We start from the raw sequence: 13974 nt of genomic DNA, 5'->3' as shown, positions 1-13974 counted from the left end.
TTTCGCGCTATTCAACTCCAAACCTCGCGAAAACGGAAAGCGGCGAATGCGGAACAGGCTGAAACTATTGTCAGAAGTGGGGAAATCAGTCTGTACCCCAAAAAAAGATGCACTAACATAGGGAATCAATGTAGATGTCTACTAATAGCCCTAATTAAACTGCTTGGGGTACTTAAGTAGTTTAGCTTCTTATTAGCGTCTTAGCAAAAGTGGTGAAGAATGGCATAAAGGAGTTTTTTTTTGTGAAAATAAGTAGTCCAGTCAAATTTGGGGTACTTGAAAATGGGTGCCAGCATATTTTTATGTCTCTAAAGTGAAAAACGCACCTGCTACATGCACCTGCAATCCCAAAAACACCTGACCCATCCTTGCAGACCCCCAAGAAGTCTATTTTGCTAAATTTTATGCTTGTCCCCCCACATTTTACTTTTTCGCCCCTAAAATAAAAGTACTTTTTTGGGGTGTTCTTAGTTGTTTTTTTGCCAGATTTGTCCTTTGGGGGCTGTCCCAAGGGTTCGGGGTCGTTTCCCCACCTTTGCACCCCAAAATAAAGATTTTGCTCTTCTTTTCACCTGCTATTCAGAGGCGAATCTTTTTTACCAATTACATTTCATTGAGTTTCCGCTTAGGCGAAATCCGTCTGGAATTGAATTTAGAGATAAGTTCCGACCAGGCGAATAGCGGCAATAGGCGAAAGTTTGTCACCCATCACGGCTTTTCGCCTCTAATTGAATACGGCCCATAATAGGAGATTTATCAAGTCTTGTAGAGAGATAAAGAGGAGAAGTTGCTCATAGCAACCAATCAGGTTCTGTCAGACTGTAAAATGACAAAAGCTGATTGGTTGTTATGGTAACTTATCCACTTCAGCTCTCTCCAAGATTTGATAAATCTCCCCCATAGACTCCTGTACTGTTAGTTCCTGATCTGCTGACTGCGGGGAGGGGCTGCCAGGGTAATCTTTCAATGAGGGCGATACTTTACTTTATACTATAAAAACCAAAATATTCCGCTCTGATTTTCATTTATTAACGGCGTAAAATTCGTACAGGTTACTGCGGGCTGGTGAATAAAACGGGCGCGGCTGTGTGCAGGTGACAGGTGCCCCTTAAAGGTTTGTAAAGTAAATACTGTTGTGTACGCTTTCTTTACTCCAGAAAAAGCTGCAATAAAAGTCTTGGATAAGACCAAGCTGGATCAGAAGACGCAGCGCCTCTTATCACGCGAGATATCAAGTATGGAGCTGCTGCATCACCCGAACATCATCAGGCTTTATGAGGTGGTGGAGACCCTGTCTAAGCTGTACCTAGTGATGGAGTATGCGGGGGGCGGGGAGCTGTTTGCAAAAATTAACACTGAAGGAAAGTTATCTGAATTGGAAAGCAAAGTGATCTTCTCCCAGATAGTGTCTGCCGTGAAGCACATGGTAAGCCACCTGTACTTACATCATTACCTTTCTTTTGTGTGGATGGGTTTTTTTTTTTGTTAACCTGGAGGCGGGAGGTGTGGCCATAATGGCGAGCGCGAATCATATTGTCACATGAAGATCCCCTCCCACTTGCCTGTTGGACCTTCTCTTTAAGATCTCATGGGAGAGGTCCTAAAAGAATCTGATTGGTTGCTATGGGCAAAGGCACTTTTTAAACTCACTTTTAAAAACTCTCACTTTAGTAAATTTACCCCAAATTAGCTCTAAACTCTTATACTAAAGAAGAACAGCTTTAGAACAAGGCAAGAAATATGCATTTTACAAAACTCCCCCTAAAATACTATAGAAACACCACTAAGCACGATGGGCCTGGTTCATCACAGATCGCTATTGCAGCTGCGTAATCGCACACGCAGTTCTGCTGCGAAAATATGCTAATGGTTGCAACCGCTCAGCCAGCATAGAGACACCCACTACCGCTATCTCACATCCGTAATACCTAGCAGTCCTGCATAGACATCGGTAACATCGGGACCCTCACTCAGAATTACATCAGGTCTGACCTGCCTCAGAAATTGCAAGTCTCATCGCATGCAGTGAGTACTCAAGTTGCGCATGCCGTCGCAGTGGCTAATTTATGCACGCCCAGGCCACGGCGTTCCAACGGATAGGCACGCCTGCGTTTCTCCGACCACTCCCCTTTTCCACCCCCAAACGCTGACGTCACTCACTCTGCAATGGCTTCTATATGTGTGCGCAGGACGATCGCAAAGCAGTTGCTGCGCACGAGCACTGCAGTGTATGTGCATTCGCAGTACGCACCATCAGCCAATCTGCGTACGCGGTTGCAATTGCCATCTATGCTGAATCCGGCCCAATGTGTGTACAATTATGTTGCGTTGACAAGATAAAGCAGACAACTTTGAAATATACTTAAAAGTTGTATCCATACATTTCTATAGATAATTGATCTATCCAATGGCTTGCAAAAGTATTCAACCCCCATAATAAGTCAACAGTTTTGTCTGTATTATAGTTGACTTACACAGGTTGTTCCAGACTGGATTTTTAGTAGGCTCTTAATAGATTATGAGTTTGAAATTTGATATATTTTTTTTTTAAATAGTTTATTAGTTTTATAGGACTAGATATATCAAATAGTATTACATCTCAATGAACAATAGAATATAGAGATAAACAATTAGTCTCTAATACATACCAATTGTACATATCAAAAAATATAATAGACAACAGAAAGAAAATTTTTTCCGTGTTATAATAATCGAAGATAACATCCTCACAAATTGCAATAAAACTATAATATAACAACAGTGATATAGTAAAAGAAAAAGGTAAAGAGATGAAGCAGAAAAAAAGGGAGAATTTGGGGAAGGTTGAAAATATATAAGTATAAATATAAGTATAAATATAAGCGAGCCGGGGGGACAGAATAATACCAGGAGAAAAAAAAAAAAAAAAAGGATAAATAAATAAATCAAATAAAAAATAATGAATAAATAAAAAGAAAAAAAAATAATGAGACCAGGTCAAAATTATGAATCATACTTCACGTGAGGCCAGGAAGGATAACCGCATGGAGGGAGTACCAGGAGGACCAAATAGAGTGAAACCTCTCCACTGAGTTATTCAAAAGACTGGTAGTGTACTCCATTTTAGATATAAACCAAATCCTATTCAAAAGTTCTTGACGAGTTGGAGTATCAGGTTTTTTCCAGTTACGTGCTATCTGATATTTGGCCGCACATGAGATGTGAACAATCAATTTGTTCGTATTTTTAGAAACCTGGTCTACTGGAGCACACAGTAACAGGTTGGCAGGTGATAGAGAGAAAGGCACATTAACTACTGATGATATAAGGGTACGGACCATGTTCCAGAATGGAATAATTATTGGACATGTCCACTAAGTATGATAAAATGTACCAATGTGGCCGCATTGTCTCCAACACATGTCAGAAGTGTTAGGGAACATTTGATGAAGGCGCTCAGGGACTAGATACCATCTGGTAAAAACTTTGTATGAGTTTTCTTTGATAGCTACACTAAGAGAACATTTGGAGATAGCGAGATGTATTATTTCCCAAGTATCGTCTCCCAGTGGTTGTCCCAGGTCTGCTTCCCATGCGAGTTCGTGTATAGAAAGTGAGGGGGACTCCCTTTCCAAAACAGAATGATAGAGAAAGGATATAGTTCCCCTATCAGTGGGTCGGTATATACACAGTTTTTCTATTGGGGACGGTGTACGAGACTGGGGGGTAGAAAGTGCTGACGTAGCAAAGTGTTGGAGTTGTAGATATTGGTAGTGAGAGGAGTCAGGGATGTTATATGTCTGCTGAAAATCACCAAAGTTTTGTGGAATAAATTGTCCTATAATATGACGGATGCGTGTGATACCTGCTGCAGACCAGATAGATGCCACAGCAGATGAGAGCCCTGGTGTAAAAGAAGGATTGTGCCACAGGGGGGTCTGAAGAGAAGGGTACTTGGAAAGAGCAAATTTTTTATTAAGAGTGTCCCATGTAGAGAGTGTTAAAGCTACTGCCGGGGTTGAAAGTACGGACCTAGGTCGGTGTTTACGTGGTAACCAGGGTAAGTATGAAATTAAGTCCACCCCCACTAGAGCTCCCTCTAGATCTACCCATCGTTTTGTGAAAATAGGGGCATGCCAAGCCACCATTTGGCTCAAACGAGAGGCATTATAGTACCGTAGGAGCATCGGTAATCCTGGTCCCCCATTCGATGATCGTCTAGCCAAGACTTCCCTTCTTATTCGAGGCTTTTTATAATTCCAGACAAAATTACAATATAAAGATTGAAGCTGATAAAGAACTCTGGTCGGTACTGCGACCGGGAGCGTCTGAAACAAATACAACAACTTAGGTAAAACGTTCATTTTAATAGCGTTTATACGGCCAATCCATGATATAAAGTAGGTCTTCCACTGTAGTAAGTCATGTTCAATAGACCTAAACAGTGGAGGATAATTAGCCTGATACAGACGATCATATGTTTTGGTAATATTAATCCCAAGATATGACAAGGAGTCTTTTCTCCAATTGAATTCAAAATTCAGCTGCAGCAGTTGCCTCAGAGCTCTCGGGAGATGAAGAGGAAGAGCTTCCGATTTGCTATTGTTAATTTTGTAGCCTGATAAATCTCCATAGATAGATAGTTCATGAAACAAATTTGGTAATGAGATAAGTGGTTTAGTCAAGGTAAGAAGGATATCGTCCGCAAATAATGAGAGAGTATATTGAGAGGACCCAACAGTCACACCAGTAATGTCGGGATTTATACGTATCCTTCTAGCAAGTGGTTCTATAATCAGTGCAAAAATAAGAGGCGACAATGGGCACCCCTGCCGTGTTCCATTGGTTATGGTGAATGGGTCTGAAAGCAATCCCCCAGCAAGAACAGAAGCAGTAGGGTTATAGTATAGGGCTTTAATGGCTTGTAAGAATTTACCTCTAAAACCAAAGGGGGAGAGTGTGTGCATCATAAATGGCCAGGCGACCCTGTCAAAGGCTTTCTCCGCGTCCAGGGCAAGCACAAGAGAGGGAAGTTGGTGTGCATTAATATAGTGAATAATATCCACTGTCTGGTGTTATCCAGTGCCTGTCTGGACGGGACAAATCCCACCTGATCAGGGTGAATAAGGTCAGGTAATATGGGGCTAAGCCTAGTTGCAAGTATTTTTGCTAAAATTTTTAAGTCGGCGTTAAGTAGTGATATGGGTCGGTAATTAGAAGCAATGAGAGGATCCTTATTTGATTTGGGAATAACTGTGATGGTAGTAGTAGATGGGTGAAAGGTTTCACCGTCCAATATTTGATTAAACATCTTAGTCAAGTGTGGAACTAAGGAGTCTTGAAATGTTTTATAGTAGGATATGGGATAGCCATCAGGGCCAGGTGCCTTTGAAGGCTTTTGGGTTTTAAGAGCAAGGCGAGTTTCTTCCTCGGTAATAGGAAGTCCCAGCCTTTCTGCCATTTGTACGTCAATACCAGGAAGACCACAGGAGGAAAGGTAATCAATAGTTCGGGAATTATTGCTAGGATTCGCATTGGTTGCATCTGCTAGATTATATAATTGGTCATAGTATGTCTGAAAGATGCCATTTATGGTAGCTGGGTTATATTGAGGGACGCCATTCCTATCTTGTATGGCCTGTATGGCTGTTCTAGCCTTTCGGGATTTTAATCTATTGGCCAATAATGTGTCTGCTTTATTACTTTTTTCATAAAAGCGTTGATTGAGCCAGCGGAGAGATTGTTCGGTCTTTTCAGATAAAATGGCATTGAGATCATTTCTGGCAGATATGAGTTTTTTATAGATAAGGGGGGATGGATTTTGTTTATGGGAGGTTTCTAATTGTTTGACTTCATCAGTCAGAAGAGACAGTTTAATTTTACACTCCTTATTCCTAAAAGAGGCATAGCTAATAATGTGTCCGCGGATTACGGATTTGTGGGCCTCCCAAACCAAGGGTGAGCAAGGAGATTCCGCCAAATTAGTAGAGAAATAGTCAGCCAATGCAGATCTGATCCTAGTCTGAAATTGTGGGATCTTCAGTAGGGTTTCATTTAATCGCCAAGATGGCCTGGATGCAGGCGTATCAAGAAGATCGTAAGAGGTTGTGAGAATAGAATGGTCCGACCATGAGTTAGGGAAATTTGATTTTTTTATTATTTTTACTTTGAAGGGCAGTTGAATTATTTTGCAAGTCACTGTATAAGGAGAGACGGCAATGCTGTGAGCTTGGCCTTTTTAAATAAGATTACCGAACAGTAATGGCAGAAACACAACGTGATCTATTTAAAATAACAGCTTATAAATGGTTGAAAATTGGTGTTATAACAAGAAAGGTACTATTATAAATGGTGGTGGTATAATTGGGGATGGTGTATAATCCCCTCCCCTCCCGATATCTCTGGTCTGGTCTGTTATCCCCTCTAGCTAATAGTGAGTTTTTGCTGGGTCTACCCGGGTTGCAGCTCAGTGTAAAAGGGTCCCTGAAAAATAACCTGGGTCAAGTGACCCGGCAATCCAACCCAGGTAGCTACCAGGGTCGGACCCAGGATGGACCTGGGTAATGGTGCAGTGTAAACGGCACAACCCGGGTTATCCGACCTGGGTCAAGCCTTAAATGAGCTGATTGGTGGCTGTGGAGCAGTCACCTCCCACTTTTTATGACTTCACAAGTTTAGCAGGGCAGACCCAGGTTCAGTGTGAACGGGGCTGACCTGAGAATAACCCAGATCGATGGTGCTGTGTAAACAGTGTCTGACCTGGGTTGGAACCATGTCTGAAAACCCAAGTCGGACCCGTATTGTTTGATGGAAAAGAGGTATTAGTAATGAAAAGATTGAGGGATGTTTCTACACTTTACAGGGTAATGTCGGGCATACATTGCCAGATAAATTGCCTGTGAGACCGACCGACATTTTATCTGGCAGATATCGCGACTATGCTGTGTGAGATATCTCACAATGTATTGGCCCCAATATCTGCGCTCTGCCACCGGGGGAGGAGGCATTTCCCCGTTCCTTCCATGGGAAGGAACAGGGGAAATGTCTGTCGGCCGCGACTGGGCATACACTGCCCGATGCCGCCAACATTTTAACTTGCAGATATCGCATCGGACAGGCATGCTGGACGACCCGGCATCCCGGACCAATCGTATTTAGCCCTCGGTCGGCCACACACACACTACAATTATCGGGGCGTTCCACAGATATCGGGCGGATCGGCCTGATAATTGTAGAGTGTATGCCCAGCATAAGGAACATATCATGGGTTTTTAACAGTTTAAAGATTTGAAGCAATAGGAAAGGAATGAGGACCCATTGAGACCTTAGAAGAAAAGGATATTGAAAGTTAAGGCAATGAAAACTTCAGTACGCATTGTATTAGGTTGTAGTGGTATTATTGGGATAAAAACAGGCGATTGAGTGTGTGGAATCAGTATGTAATTCCGGCGGCTGTTTATATCAAACAGCGACAGCGGAAGCACGACACCTCAAGGTAAGTACCCAAACCCTCCCCCCTCAACCCTCCTTTAGGGGTGCCTAACCCTATCCTTCCCTGGGGGGGTGCCTAACCTTCCCTGGGGAGGTGCCTAACCCTAAGTCCCCCCGGGGTCCCTAAACCTAACCCCTCCATCACCGGGCTAAGTGTATACTTACCCAGCAGAGAGGACGATAGGTCCGGTGTCCTCGACTCCTATATTAAATCTGCCTCATACCTACATCCCGAGTGTACTTGTTACAGGAACAGCTTGCAATGTATGTTACTGGAATAAAGGAGCCAGACCCTTTTGGTAGTAATAAAATGTATGTATGTAACTAAGAGATTCTAATCGTTAGTTGCAGGAAAGGAAAATTCTGGACTTTGAAAGGAATGACTGTTCATTCAAGTTCCAAAATTGAATTGTAATTATCTCTCTGACTCTACGTTCTTAATCCCTTCATTATATTTCTTGCGAAACCGATTTAACTGCTATTCTGTTCTCTCGCTCAGCACGACAACCAAATCATACACAGAGACCTGAAAGCAGAGAACGTCTTCTACACAAGCAACACTTGTGTGAAGGTCGGGGACTTCGGGTTTAGCACAATAAGTAAAAAAGATGAGACTCTGAATACATTCTGCGGCTCGCCTCCTTATGCTGCCCCAGAGCTTTTCCGGGATGAACATTACATTGGTGTTTTTGTTGATATTTGGGCGATGGGCATACTCCTGTACTTCATGGTGACCGGCAGCATGCCATTCAGAGCCGACACAGTGGCCAAATTAAAAAAGTGCATTCTCGATGGAACTTATTCCATCCCTCCATACGTGTCAGAACCTTGCGAGAGGCTGATTAAAGGGATGCTTCAACCTGTACCTTCGGAAAGGTGCAATGTGGATTACATAATGAACAGTGAATGGATGGAGGGAATACAGTATCCAAAACCTTTAGAACCCTTCAGTTTGGACCCAAAACACCTGTTAGACACAAGTACACTAAAGGACGATGAAACAGAAGTGAAGAACACTTTGGAAAATTTGGGCATAACTGAGGACCACATTCTTAACAATCGGGGGAAGGACTCTCGGAGCTCAATAACGGGAATTTATAGAATTGTTCTTCACAAAGTTCAGAAGAAGAAAGCCGTGGAGAATGTTCCCATCATCGCAAATCCAGAACAAAAGCAAAAGAACACAAAGAGGCCCCACAGAACCCGCCGAGATATAAGGCACACATCTAAATTTTGTTCCATTTTATAAAATGTTATTGAACTTTTCACGTAATGCCCAAGAGATGATAGACACCATCATTTAAAAAAAAAAAAATATTCAGTGATGCCTTTAAGACCTTTTTGCAAATGTCACTCACAAACAACTATAAGTTGGTATGAATTATTTGCTAAAAGTGTTTCAACGTGCCAATGCTTCCATTGTTCAGCAAGTAGACATCCACACAATATTGAAGCGGACACACTTTGCATACAGTAGTGGCAGCCATTTTGTAGGCTGAACAAACAGTCAGCCTATTGATTCGCTAAGTACTAGTGATGTCACTGGGGCATGAAGCACTTGAGCTCCTAGTGAATCAGGAACAAAATGGCAGCCACCAAGGTGGTGGTGCACTTTTATTTGTGACACGCAGGACAGCATAATATTTTTCATCACACTAGATGCTTCACAAAATCCAGTGCTGTTCTCTGTTTTCCTGTGTATTCCTGATTTATCACATTAGGCTGCAGTGTGGCTTAGTCACAACTGTGGGTAATTATGAAACAGTGATGACATCCGTATACATTGTGACCAGGTGCTGCATGTACAGTCTATCAGAGAAATGGTAATGTTTCTTCTTTTTTTTCCTTTGCCAAAGCACGTATTACAACACATACTGTAGAAACGAAATAAATATTGAAAAACACAAAAAGGCTTACTTAATAAAACAACGTAAAGCTGTAATTCTCAGTCACCAATGACACAACAGCTTTGATCAGTTTAGTGCAATTTACGCTGCAGGTAATGCACGTTTAGCAAGCCGGGTACCTGGAAGTAATGTGATAGCCAGCTAGATATCACTTTGGTTGTTTTCTCTTCGCTTGTGCTGGAGCCCGTGTCCCTGGGAGAAAAGATTGATACATTTTGTCCGATAATTTCTTATTGATGCGATAAGAAATTATACTTATTGGGGCAGAAATGCGGGGGGCTGATAAATAGGCCCCTAAACGAGTAAATTGGCAACATAAATAGGCGAATTCCGACTTGTAGGGTTACTGCACATTGTATTGGACATGGCATAACATGGAACCTTTACATTCAAGTTAAAGCTCCCCCCACACGCAGACTTCCTATCAGTAAGCATTTGGTAACATGGTTTCGCTGTAAAATTATGCACTTTCCCTAGTAGACAGAGAAGATGTATCAAACCTTCGAGAGAGATAAAGTACAAACCAATCAGCTCCTGTCATTTTTTCAAACACAGCCTGTACAGTAGAGTGTTAGGAGCTGATTGGTTGGTACTTTATCTCTCTACACTTTATTTATTTCCAAGGCTTAGTAAATCTCCCCCAAACTGAAGAAATTGCCTGAAGCAACCAATCGGCTTCTAACTGACATTTTATATACTGTGCTGAATTGATAGCTAGAAGCTGATTGGTTACTAATACCACGGGCAACTTCTTCACGTTCTCTCGAAGTTTTGAAACATCTCCCCCAATAGCACTAACACTTGTTTCTCTGACAGTATGACAAGCAAATGAATACATATGAAGACATAAAGATATGAAAGACTATAAAGACTACATAAAGCAATTAAGACTACAATTGTTTAAAACGTTTGTAAAACATGACGTGCAATTGCAGTTATATACAGGATTATAATGTTTTATGCAATAGGCATCTGCTTCATTTTGTGCATGAATGAAGCAGCTTTATGACAAGATAAACCAGTAAACCGTATCCCCTAGTGACTGGCAGGTAAGTCAATACGTGTCATTTACAGCGAGTTATAAAGATGTTAATCTGCTTAGTAAAAATGGCAGCAATGATTATATCATTCTCCTCTACAAATCTACTTACTGTACCGTGCTGTTCACAAGGGTCCGCACCTAGCAATTTGACTTTGTCATATAGAAATAGTAATGAAAATTAAAATGACCTTAACAACAATATTATTGATTGACATCTTTGTTGTTGCAAATGAAGTTGCATTAACGTTCGAATGCTGTACATTAAAACATCTATTATTTTCTATGTTTTCCAAAGGTCGTGTAATGCGCTTGGCTAAGTATTTGGGCTAGATCAAGTCTTAATCAGTAGATGGGTGACATTTCTGAAAACTGCTGCATAGATCATTACACGAAGATACATTCAAATGATTGAATAAATAATACAATGCTGCATATATATATATATACACACACACACACATTTGTTTTTATTTTGTAAACAGGACAGAAAATTGTACGGATTACATGTTTATAGCACTTTATTTAATTATTTTTTACTTTTCAGTTTCTATAATGTATTCTTTAAATCTATTCCATGGCAGAATACATACTACAATCAATGACTATAAAATATCTGTAAATACCGAATTCACCTCCTATCTGGTGTTCCTCCTCGGTACCTGGGACAACAGTAACTGCTAGGATTTCATGTTGACATTTTTCTGATGTACTGTAATTCCAAAACAAGTGAGTGTTGGGTCTGACACATTTACAGCACAATCTTAAGATGGGTACTCACTTTACGATCTATCGATCCCAACACAGATAAGCACGATATATCGTACAGATCGTATAGTGTGTATGCCCAATCCGACATTCATTGAATCGTCCCATTTGCTGTTCTGCACATCAGATGAGAAGTTTCCACGACCGATGCGGTGCTGTTACGTGCAGCATGTAATGATACATCGTCGTACACCAGATCGTGTAGTGTGTACAGAGACGCAATGTATCATTACATCACATCGCAGTATAGTGTGTACCCAGCTTTAAGTTTATAGCAATGGTTCTCAACCTCAACCCTCATGTATCCCCCCAACAGGTCATGGTTTGAGGAATGTCTGTCTGTGGAAACAGTTGGGATAATCCAGCAAAATAGATTTTCACCTGTGCGTGATTAAAGAGAGCCACAAAACATGACCTGTGGGGGGTGAGAACCCCTGGTTTACAGCTTTGCATCATTACCACTTGGTGGGGTGTTACAAAATCTATCATAGAAAGATATTATTTATTTACATATTTTCTGTACATTTGCATATTTCAGTACTTGACACAGAATATATTTAAAGGGTACAGGTTATAGAAAAAGTGACCTTTAAATGTTGCATCATTAAGCTGGGTTGACGCAGAAGCTGCACATTTTTTTGTGTGAGTCTTTGATACTGTAGTGGCCTGTTATGCATTGAAATGCGCTTTGTTTAGATCAGTGGTTCTCAAACTTGGTCCTCAGGACCCCACCCAGGTCATGTTTTCCAGGTCACCCAGCAGCTGCACAGGTGTAGTCATTACTCACTGACACATTTTAAAAGATTCACAGGTAGAGCTAATTATTTCACTTGTGATTCTGTGAGACCTGGAAAACATGCACTGTTTGGGGTCCTGAGGACCGAGTTTGAGAACCTGTGGTTTAGATTATTACATTTTTATTAGCTTGAGCCTGCAACTAAGAGCATCCCTCCTGTATTGTTTTTTTTTTTTTTTTAACATGGAGTTGCATCTAGCCCCCCTGCGGCTGACGTAGTACACTGCGGTGAAGCCGGCTAGACTCTCTTGGGTGCTCAGGCGTCACAGGATAAATGTTTGCTTTGCAATGCATTTCAGGTACACATGGTACTGAAGAGCTCAAAAGGTCACCTTGAGGAACTGACTGCGATAGGGGACATCTGGAGCTCATCTGCCTGATGATAAAAGTAGGGGATCAGAAAGGGAGCGGCGGGTGGCAGAAAATCCCAGCTCAGTCACTGTGTGTCTACTCCAAAACTTTGACTAGCGTATGAGAAAATGCCAAAGGGTTCTATTTAACAATTGCAGATTGAAATAATATCATTTCTATGCACTAGCCCGGCTACATAAAGAGCCGCTAAGGGTAGGTCTAATTTATAGTACAAAACCTGCATCACTGACACATGGTCAATTGATTTATTCTGGTGCCAGCTTCAGCGCACCAGCAAAGCCCCCTACAGATCATAGAAACAAACTGCTGCTATAGTGAATCAACTATTTAGAGTGCATTATATAATGGTGAGTGGAAGTGTCAAGGCACTTTTTGCTACAGTATAATGGACTACTTCACAGCTAGCATAGAAAACCAAACTACTTACACTGTGATCAGCTTGTAGATTTCACACAGCTCCGTAATATAGCGGCTACTGGTTTATTTGCATGTACACATGCTCTCCCATTTTGCTTACCGTGTTAATTATTGCCCCATGTATGATTTGAATATTTAAATATTGTATTCTGCATTCCATTGTGTGTTTCTCTGTAGTGCATGCAGGGTGGGCGCATTGATGACATTCTTATTGTAATTCAGTACGGACTGTATTGAACGCCCTGCAGTGTTATTTTGTTTTGCTCTTTAATGCTGAACGTGTTCTATAAAATCACTATTTTCCTACAATCTGGAGACTGTCATTAATCAAATACTTCAATATTAAGAGTGCATTTATTGTGGCATACATCTGAATAAAGGATGGGACTCGCAAGAGATCACAAGTGCTGGAGAGCTACAGGCTGTTGGTCTCTGCTGTAGATGCAACATTTCGGCGGCTTTTACTTTGATAAATAACTGCACAGCTTACTTTGCTGCTCCCTTGAAAATATCCTTACATATACTATGTATTATAAAGACACATCAAAAGATAATCTTCCCTTTAGGATAATGCTAGGATTTTGTACGCATCATACGCCGAGTCGCTAGTTTTCATGCCCGGCTTTGTACGTCTTTTCTCCCTGTCTCTAATTTCTATCCCCCTCACTCCCCTCTCGAAGACCACTGTCCTCACAGCTGCCGTTATGGGCGGACCCACACACGGTGTGATGGATGCCAAACCACCTGCTGTGCCGGCCGCAGGACATAAAAACCGTTGCGTCAGCCGTGAGGGCGGAATTTTGGGAGTTTTACAAGTGCCAGGTTGTTGTTGTCTGCTCCTTGTGCCAGAGTGTGTGTGTGTGACAGCTGAGTTGGCAAATCAGGTCCTCTTGGCACCCTAACGGTTCAGGTTTTAAGGCTATCCGTGCTTGACCACAGGTGGATTAATCAGTACCTCAGTCAATATGATTTAACCAACTGTGCTCAACCATGGATCTCTCTAATGGAGCATACACACGGTCAGATCTGTCAGATGAACGATTTGAACAATTTTACCAAAAATTTGAATGATTTTTTGACTGCATTAAAATGAATGGAATCGTCCAAGTCTGACTGCAAACACATCAGATGTCAGATATCGTTATCTGACCATCGGGAACGCGCATCGTTCAAATCATTCATCTGACAGATATGTCAGATTTTCC

The 13974-nt window shown here is 41.5% G+C and overlaps 1 protein-coding gene across 2 annotated transcripts in view; it reads left to right on the top strand.

Moving 5' to 3' along the window:
- Nucleotides 1-13078, top strand: part of NIM1K (NIM1 serine/threonine protein kinase) — a 65580-nt gene extending 52502 nt beyond the window's left edge. For both annotated transcript variants that reach the window (XM_088469441.1, XM_088469442.1), the window contains exons 3-4: nt 1158-1426; nt 7970-13078. In XM_088469441.1, coding sequence (XP_088325567.1) covers nt 1158-1426; nt 7970-8719 — 1019 coding nt within the window. In that variant the 3' untranslated portion in view covers nt 8720-13078. The remainder of the gene's footprint in view (nt 1-1157; nt 1427-7969) is intronic.
- Nucleotides 13079-13974: the final 896 nt, after the last annotated feature.

Source organism: Taudactylus pleione, unplaced genomic scaffold (genome assembly GCF_031769625.1).
Source record: "Taudactylus pleione unplaced genomic scaffold, aTauple2 ptg000092l, whole genome shotgun sequence".
NCBI lineage: Eukaryota > Metazoa > Chordata > Amphibia > Anura > Myobatrachidae > Taudactylus > Taudactylus pleione.
Note: the sequence above shows the minus strand (reverse complement) of the source record. Positions and strands in the feature narration are given on the sequence as shown.